The sequence below is a fragment of the Poecilia reticulata genome, linkage group LG1 (assembly GCF_000633615.1).
Source record: "Poecilia reticulata strain Guanapo linkage group LG1, Guppy_female_1.0+MT, whole genome shotgun sequence".
Lineage (NCBI taxonomy): Eukaryota > Metazoa > Chordata > Actinopteri > Cyprinodontiformes > Poeciliidae > Poecilia > Poecilia reticulata.
In genome coordinates this window covers 25,630,018-25,639,210 of record NC_024331.1, presented here as the reverse complement: position 1 = coordinate 25,639,210, position 9,193 = coordinate 25,630,018, and the positions used below count along the sequence as shown (strand labels likewise).

Here is a 9,193-nt window from a genome sequence, read left to right as displayed (position 1 = left end):
TATCTTACAACTTAGTTGAAAACAAAAGTTTACTTAATCTGACAATTCAAGTTCAAAAAGTGAAAAAAAAAAAAAAAGACTTTACAAAAACCTCCTCATCACACCGAACATTCACCAAACCTCCACCAAACACCTGGTGTGTTCTTAATCACTTTATCTAATGGAAGAGTCTAAAAGCTACCAAAGTCATCTAAACAATTTCAGATATAAAAATTCATTACCAATTTTGGTTTTGAACCAACTTCAGTTTATTCCAACTGTCCAAAAAAGAAAAAAAACTCATAGAAATGACTGTTTACAAAATTTCAGCATAAATGGCCACAACACCATTTTGTTTCCGTCTGAAATGTTGCTAAAATATAGCAAGAAAGTCGCCGAGTTGGCAACAGTTGGGTGACATAACCTGGTGGGCCGGTCCGTCAGTCGGACCTCTCCAACAGGAAGGACAGCGGCTGATTTTTAAACTTCACATGATCACCAATCTCCCAAAATTAACAAAATTAGCGTCGATAAATCGGTGCACCCCTAACAAAAAATAATTGAGGTTTTTTTTTAATTTTATATGCAAAATATTAAATTAATCATACCATTATGGAGCTAAAACAGTCTCATAATTCGCACATGACGCGTTTGTGAATTATGAGACTGTTTTAGCTCCATATACCACATTAAACAAAAAGGCACTTTTTTTTTGTCTTAATAAAAGGTGAACAGTTTCTTTTTTTATTTTCAGTTTATTTGGTCTGACTGAACAAATTTAAGTTGTTTTGTTTTTACATGTTTGACCACGCTGGTGAAGCTATTAGTGCATTTAAATGTGCTGAACTGGCGCAGAGTTGGCAAATACATTTGTACTTCTGTACATTTATGTCTGCGTAAAAAAAAAAAAACTTTAAGTGAATTCGGCTGTTTTTCTGTATCTGATCATATTGACTCTCACTAAACCTCAGACCTCTGTGTTGGTACCAGAAGTTAAAAAAGAGAATCGGTGCGTCCCGAGTAGAAACTTAAAGACGTCAAATGACAGAGGAACCGAACTAAACTTTGTCATTAATGAGCCACTCATTTGGTCACCTGCTGGATGACCTCACATGCCCTCTGCACAGACGATGAGCCTGGACCTAAAGGTCGTCGGTTCAAACATCTTTTTTCCTTCGTTATACTTACAAAAACAATTTTTAAAAAATATACAAAAAACTTTAATTGAATGCGTCTTTTCTATTCCCAGAATTCGTTTTGAAGATTTTTATATTTTACACAAAGTGAGAGGAAGCAAAGGAAAGACAAGCGTCTCAAAGTGAGCCCCCTGGTGGCCAGTTTGTGTAATAACCAGCAGAGAACGTTCATATTGCTTCAACTACATTTAACTGCAGATTTTAGCAGCTTTAGTACAAATTAGTGATGCACCGATATGAAAGTTTGGGCCAATATTGATATCCGTTATGGCAGATAAACGACACCACATGCACTTCTCTATTGTTTTAACACCTTTGAAAAAAGGACATTTAACTTAAGAACATCCGTTTGTTTTAAAGGGTGCTGTCTGCGTTGAGATTATCACGCTTTTAAAAACATGTTCACGAGAGAGAGGCTGACCTGAGCGATGGCGGCCTCGTTGTCCGCCAGACCCAGGAGGAAAATCCGAGCCTTGTCGATCTTCACAGGAACGGTCCGGCCTCGCCACTCCACCTCGCTCATCATGGCCGCCTGCTTGGTTCTGGCTTGAGTGATCAGAGCCTGAGGGGAACAAAACACTCTGAATTTAATACCACCTCTGTGATTAAAGGACTTTTTAAATGTCTAATGACTGAACTCAACTCCCAAAGCGTCCAGCTGCAGCATCATCTGTGACGTCGTCAAGGCAACTTCTTTTTTTTTTTTTTTTAAACCAACCAACTTTACAAATCCGCTTTTTTCTTTTACACCTTATTATTTTCTCCTTTTGTTGTGATCAAGAATAAAAAGTAGAGATAGTTAAAAATTTGCCGTGGCCGTCCAAGACTTCGGAATACCTTACCTCCAACTATCATTTAAATCTCAGCTTGTTTTGTTTTGATCCAACTAATCTGGGCCGTTCACAATAAAATCATAAATCTTTCTACACCATTTATAAGGGCTTTTGTAGGAAAAGAGCCAATATTTTGCACGCTGCAGCTTCCAGTCTGAGATTGTGATTGTGTCCAGAAAGCTGCTGCCAGGCAAAGAGCAGCTGAAACGACACTTATTAAATGTTATGATGTCCAAAGCAAACCTGTTTCTGAAGTAAGCAAACAAACTTATTCATAAGATTTGTCTTTATGCGATTCACTGGAACTTCACGGAAATATAAATTAAAATAACATCAAATATTAGACCGAGCTGCTCTGAATGAAAACATCATCAGTAACAACAAAACTTGAGTTTGATTACGACCATCAAGTCAGATGCATTTTCAGAAATATAAACATCTGATGTCATGAATTTAAAGAAAAAAAGCTTAGCGCTGCATCACCTCCAGCTTTTCAGCCATCATGCCGCCTCCTCCGCCGGTCAGCCTCATCTGCATCAGGTCATTGATGGCATTCTGGTCACCTGGAGGAGGTTCACCGTGAAAAGCTGTCAGAAAAGTCTCCCTACCTCAGAATAACCTGAAGCTGAGGCTCGGTAGCCAGTTACTCACCTATGTTGTAAGCACAATAGCGGATGTTGGGCGAAATCTCATCCACACGCTGGCGATACAGAACGGCCATCTCCTCGGTGAAGGCGCTGGCCAGTTTCTCATAAATGGTCCTGGCAAAAAGCAGAGGAGATTACTTTTTTTTTGCTCTTCTTCGTACATTTATTGACATAAATCCAACACGAAGCCCTTTTTTCAGACACTGTACTGCAAGTAAAGTTGGATTAAAACTCACTTGCACTTGTTGAAGGCCTCCATTGCAAGTTTCCACTCCTGCAGCTCAAAGTGAACCATCCCCGTCAGGTACGCCATGTAAGCCTGGAACAAATCGATCAGCAATGACTGAAAACCGTTTCATTCCTCTCCGTTTACAAGTTTAGTAAGAAAAAAAGAAAGGTTAAGTGGAACACAGGGAACTTTTAATTCAGAGAAAAGTACAAGACACTTTATATCTGGCAGCTCCAATCCTTTATTTTCAGCATTTATTCCACACACTCTCATCATGAAAGTGTTGTGAAGTGTTAGCAGGTCTTTAGCGAACCTGTGCTTCCAGTTTGGTCTTGGCGTCGACACGGGGGCTCTCGCAGAGCTTCTCCAGCTTCTCGCTGTGCTTGGCGGCTTTACGTAAACGAGAGAGCAGGTGGAACTTCTTCCTGGGCTCCGTGTTGGCCTCCTGCTTCAGCTGCATGGCGTAGCTCCACGCGCGCTCCGCCTCCATCAGGACGAGCAGCAGGTACCTGCAGGGACGAAGGGAAGCTTCACGCATGCACTCATTTACCGGCGGACATGAACTTTGCAAGAAAACAGCTAAAGTAGTTTGTTAAACTGTTGCAACTTCCAGGACCTTTAAATATGATGCCATAGACGATCGAGGATAAAATAAGGAAAAACTTCTATTCAAGACAGCGACGTTTAAATTGTCGTCAGTGGTTACATTAATCAGGGAATTTATTTTTGCTCAATTATAATGAATAACTCACCTGTCCATGGTGTTAATTGGCTGTATGTAATATAATGGAAACCTGACCAACATATACTCTATATCTACTTTTTTCATTCAGTCTTTTTTTTTATTTAAAGAACTCTTGTACTCCCCCAAAAAATGTGAGAAAATAAAAAGAATTACACATGAAAACACACTTAAAGTCCAGAAATAAACTGTTATTTGAAAATAATAATAATTAGTTTCATAGCAGAATTTTCCCAATTGCCATTTTATTTTTATTATCAGTGTAATTTTTTTAATTGGGTTTGATGCAAATCGAAGGTCATAAATTCTGTATAATTTTAAACTTTTTCTACAACCATAGTAAGAATTGCAAATGTATCTATTTAACCAAAGAAGATGTATTTTTACTAGATTTTGTAGCAACTTGATAAAACACACGATGCATTGTTGTCCTGAACAATTTAAAGGGGCGGTATCATTATTCTCCAGACACATTGTGCTACAAAATGGAATGATTAAGAAACTGTCACTAAAACAGGTTTATATGTCAAACATAAATTAAAAGAAATTAAAAGAAATTGCTTTGTAACTGGCCTCTCTCTTTAATTGCTTTGTGGAAGTAGACGAATTGTGAAACCAAGCGTCAAGACACACCTGACTGGTTGCAACAGGAGATTCAATGATTTCGCAAATATGCATGAAAGAATCAAGGCAACATTATGATATGATGTACAGCTAAAATTAAGTCAATTTTACAAAAATACCCCCCCTTAAGAACTGATTATATTGTTATTTTTTCTTTAAAAAAATGACATATTTAATGACCAAAAGCTACGACTTGATTAACTAGTGTTGCACCAGGGTCCAAGTTCACATCAGCCGTCACCAACCTGCTGTCAGAAAGGATTTCCACTGTGATTTTCTTTCCAACAAACTTGTGTCTGTTTCCCATCTTGAAGCCAAGAGTCTTTCGGAGGCGGCGCAGCCTACGAGAGCAGTAGCCCCTGCAAAGAATTAAAAAAAAAGGTATTTACACTGACATAAAGTAAGATAAATGTGCATTCACTTTAAAGCAACTCCATTTAGAGACAATACAGCAGATATATTCTATTTTCACCTTTGGGATTCTCTTCGGTTAGTTCATTGTTTACATTGTACAGATTTCTATGACAAAAAGCACAAAACATTTACTACAGTAATCTATTAGAAGTACTTCAAAGAGCAGTTTTACTGCACAATACTTTTTATTTCAGTAATAACTAGATAAAGTAATGCTACGCTCACTTAAGTTACGTTTTTGCATACTTAAGTTACTTCACTGAATGAGGATTAATCATATTTTAACTAAAAATGCACCAAATAGACTGTATACTTAAAGTAGGACTCCTTTGTACACTAGATTTGTTTTTATATCTGCAGCTCCTTTAGGAAATGAAATGAATAGAGTAAGCAGCATATGTTGTCACTGGGACTATTTTACACTATTCTAATCTTATATATATATATATATATTCCTTACTGTAGTTCTGAGCTTAACAGCTTCATGCTGAGAAACCTCTGCCTGAATTTAAACCTCTGCCCTTTACCTTGTACCTGTTCTTTAAAATATCAGAATTTGCACATAACCTTATATTTTGAGCTCGTTAAGTTTTCTTTTTTTACAAATTTAAATAAAATGTTATGTTCACAACTACTCAACGTAGCCTTTTTTAACCAAATACTCTTACCTGAGTACAATTTTTAGCTTCTCTACCACCTCTGACTGTACTGAACCATAATATTTTACATCTGTATATTAATAGAGGTATGAATATTTGTTTTCCAAGTTTGTAAATGCAGTTTGAATAGAAACTGAGCTACATAATGACCCTGAAGGCCAGTTTGTACCCAGACGTAATCTGGCTACTCACCTGTATCTTTGGTAGTCTCCGTGCCTGAGGCCATGCTGCTGCTGGGACTCCTTAATGATTTGAAGAACTGCGATTCAGTGTTAAGAGACAATCTTTTTATATATATATATATATATATATATATATCAATAGACAAATGTGACACAATCAAGTCTGAACGTGTGTGCAGCGCTGGCACCAGATGAATGAACCAACAGTGAGCCTAGAAAGCGCAGAGCTAATGAAACTTAAAAGATGGTACACGTTTTTTCTTCTTCAATATTTTAGCGTTACTTTTCTGTGACAAGCTGAGTTTTACAGGTAGACAAAATATCTGCTGATTAAATAAATTATTCAACGTTCTGCGATGTCAAAAATAAAACGTTTTCATGTCCACCAATAGTAGTCAAATGACACGTAGCCTAACCAAGCTAACCCTTTCAATTGCGTTACCAAGCAGCTAACGTTAGCTTAGCTTTGATGAACTAGAAACAGCTTCGCTCATTAAAAAATCACCACTCCGATGAGAAACCCCGCAATGTGAAGGATACTTTCCAAACCCAGCCATCCTTCTCGTACATTCTCTTTATTTTCTTCCGTAGGAGGGAGTTTAGTATCGATCTGCTTGTCCGCAGTCATCTCTGCAAGCTAACAGCTAATCTGAATCACACACACCAACAGCAGACCCACTAAGAGGCATGAGAAATGGGTTAATCTCGCGAGATTTAGAGAATGGCCTATCTTTAAAGAGATATAAAAGCAAATTAAACAACTTTACTGACTAGCGCGACTTCAACATATTCAGATACATTTACTTGAGTAACTTTATAGTAATACTCGTTTTCCTTTGCGGTGCTTTTTACTTTTACTTGAGTGTTATTATTATGAAGTACTGATACTCTTAATAAAATTTCTGGATTCTCTACAAACTGCGAGTAACTGAATAAAACACAGTTTCTTGTTTCTTTCTAGTTCCCTGCTTTAACACACCTGGTACAGATGATCAGTGGTGGGAAGTAACGAAGTACAAGTACTTTGTTACTGTACTTAAGTACAATTTTCGTGTATCTGTACTTTACTTAAGTAGATTTAATAATGGATACTTTCTACTTTTATTCCACTACATTTTACAGTAAGTATCTGTACTTTCTACTTCACTACATTTCTACAAAACCGTCGCGTTACTCGTTACATCCAAGTCGCATTGCGCTTTTTTTCCGGTTAAAATGTGAAGTTCAGGGACTTAAGGTGGCGCCGTAAAATCCGAACAATAACGTGACTTACGTGTCTGTTGTCACCCATCGGCTCCACCTTTACTCGCAGGCGAAGCTCCAGACATGCGCAGTGGTTTCCTCTGAGCGAGTCTAATAATCAGTAATATAATAGCGCTGCATAAATTGATATGGCTACATGTAAAATCAGCAGCACTTCGCTTTCAGACAGTGGGGACTTCGTCTAACTTTTAGCGTCACTTGGAAGGAAAGCTTAAAGAAAGGTAAGCTCCGTGGACGTGATGCTAGCAAAGCTAGCTGTACTGACTGAGACACACGTTGCATCTGTGATGAAAAAAAGTTGTCACTCATGCAATGAATTATTGTGTGGAGGTGTTGACTGAGGTGTTGCAAATATGGGACAACGCTGGTACATTCAGGAACAATCCGATTCTTGTGGACTGATCTTTACTGATTACATTTATTTCAGCTCTAAGTATTTAATATCTAGTTTTTTATGGGAATGTGGATCTTTCAGATCAATTTGAGAAGCAATTTTGATAAGTAAAAGTTAATTTTTTTGTGTCACGTAGCGGGGAGTGTTGGTCTTGACTTGGTCTTGGGTAGGTGGTCTTGACTACAACTCTGCTACTGGCTCATTGGTTGCCTGTCCTCTCCCACCCACCTTCTTTCCATCCACTTTCTGTTGGATTTCTTTAAAAATAAAAGTCACTAGTAGCAAAAAAAAAGAGAAGTTCATTTTATGTTTGGACAGGAGACAAGATGTTTCCATCCCTGAAATTATGATGCATAGAATCACATATCTAAGTCTAAACTATGTTTTACAGAGAGTAAACAATAAAAACATGCTTTATCTGTGACATTGTTCATTAAAATGGCACATTTCTAAAGTATTAAAATAAATACGATCGGTACACTTAATGATATTAGCGATTAGGTAATCCATTCAGCAAGTACTTTTACTTTTAATACTTAAGTATTTTTAAAAGCCAGTACTTTGCTTTTACTTAAGTACAAATGCTAATGTGGTAGTTTTACTTTTACTTGAGTACATTTTTGTCTGTGTATTTGCACTTTTACTTAAGTACATTTTTTGAGTACTTTCTCCACCACTGCAGATGATTTACTAATTAAGTGATTTATGATGTAAATTGGTAACACTTTTTTTTCTTAAGATTTTTAAAGAAATTTAAAAAGAAAATTTTCATTTCACTCCACAATTGCGCACCTAGTTTGCATAAAAGCCAAATAAAATATGCTGAGTTTTGTAGTTATGCTACAAAATGAGAAAAGTGCAGAAATACTTTGCAAGCAATGTACATTAAATGAAGAAACTGCAGAGCTGATGGGATGTGAAGATGTATTTTCCACTTAATTTTGATTAAACTATCAATACGATGAACATATTAAATAATCATGGGTGAAAGTTCTAGAAAAACTGCAAACAGACTGATAATGTAGTTTATTTTTCTAACAACAGGTTTTTATTGAGAATACAAAAAAACAGGTCATACTCCATTCTGTAATGCAACAATGCTCATAATTTCCCCTGAGAAATAATTACTTTGCATATTTTCTGACTTTAACTGGTCATCTGTTCACTGATCATCCTCTTTGTGATAACAAATCAACCATTGACTGGAAGCTGAGGACATTTTACTTCCAAACTGTCTCTTTAGCCGTTTCAGAAGAGTCCAGGAGTTAAAGCCCAAAAGTCTCTCAGTTTGGTTGCGACAGGTTTACTTATGGGACTGGATACTTCGCTCAGAGGGAAGTCCATCATGATTTTCACACATTCAGAATTTGTCAGCAGCAGAAACATATTTAGAGAGAAAGTTCCTAATTTCTGAAATGTGCATGGTCTCTCTGATGGTGGTGTCTCTGCTGCGGACTTGCAGTAGGCCACTCTCCAGAGTCTTTTCACCGATCACCACAGTGAAGAGAACGCCCATCTCATCATATCTGGAATCAATTTACAGAAAAACACAAGTGATGATCCATAATTTCTGCATTTCTCCTGATAGTGAACAGAAAGACATTTCATCAGTAAGAGGCATTTATTTACTTGGCATTCAGAAGCTCTAATGATGTCGGCACAGATTCAAGATATCCAGGCCACGCAGAGATCTTAGCTTCCAGAAACTCCTGCAAGAGGCCCTCACAGATCTACGATAAATGTTCAAGCAATTAACATTCTTCCTTTTATGCATGCTGATTAGACAATTTCATATTCCGGGATCAAAGGTCAGCAGAATAAAGATCTGACCTGCCTCATTTCCACAGTGGCTCCCTTGCCGACATCTAAAGCCACTTTAACAGGAGCCAAAACTGGATGCAGCTTTAAAACCTAAAACAGAAACGGAAAACCGGAGCTCACTAAAGAGAGAAGTGTGTGTATTCCAGGTGAGATGCGGCGCAGCCTCACCTTTCTCTGCTGCAGCTCAGCCTCACCTTTCTCTGCTGCAGC

The 9,193-nt window shown here is 37.5% G+C and overlaps 2 protein-coding genes across 6 annotated transcripts in view; both read right to left on the bottom strand.

Annotated features, from left to right (window-relative positions):
- Window positions 1-6,198, bottom strand: part of srp68 (signal recognition particle 68) — a 14,421-nt gene extending 8,223 nt beyond the window's left edge. The window contains exons 1-8 of one of the 2 annotated variants that reach the window (XM_008417645.2): window positions 6,046-6,198; window positions 5,516-5,582; window positions 4,496-4,609; window positions 3,198-3,393; window positions 2,892-2,974; window positions 2,660-2,769; window positions 2,492-2,571; window positions 1,597-1,737 (exon numbers count right to left, since the gene is read on the bottom strand). In XM_008417645.2, coding sequence (XP_008415867.1) covers window positions 1,597-1,737; window positions 2,492-2,571; window positions 2,660-2,769; window positions 2,892-2,974; window positions 3,198-3,393; window positions 4,496-4,609; window positions 5,516-5,582; window positions 6,046-6,133 — 879 coding nt within the window. In that variant the 5' untranslated portion in view covers window positions 6,134-6,198. The remainder of the gene's footprint in view (window positions 1-1,596; window positions 1,738-2,491; window positions 2,572-2,659; window positions 2,770-2,891; window positions 2,975-3,197; window positions 3,394-4,495; window positions 4,610-5,515; window positions 5,583-6,045) is intronic. The other variant, XM_008417651.2, reaches the window with a different exon arrangement.
- Window positions 6,199-8,173: 1,975 nt separating this feature from the next.
- polg2 (polymerase (DNA directed), gamma 2, accessory subunit) overlaps window positions 8,174-9,193 on the bottom strand; it is a 5,936-nt gene continuing 4,916 nt past the window's right edge. The window contains exons 6-8 of one of the 4 annotated variants that reach the window (XM_008417674.2): window positions 8,993-9,073; window positions 8,792-8,892; window positions 8,174-8,688 (exon numbers count right to left, since the gene is read on the bottom strand). In XM_008417674.2, the coding sequence (XP_008415896.1) occupies window positions 8,523-8,688; window positions 8,792-8,892; window positions 8,993-9,073 (348 nt within the window). In that variant the 3' untranslated portion in view covers window positions 8,174-8,522. Of the gene's footprint in view, window positions 8,696-8,791; window positions 8,893-8,992; window positions 9,074-9,193 lie in introns of all 4 variants that reach the window. The other 3 variants (XM_008417682.2, XM_017309981.1, XM_008417687.1) reach the window with 3 other exon arrangements.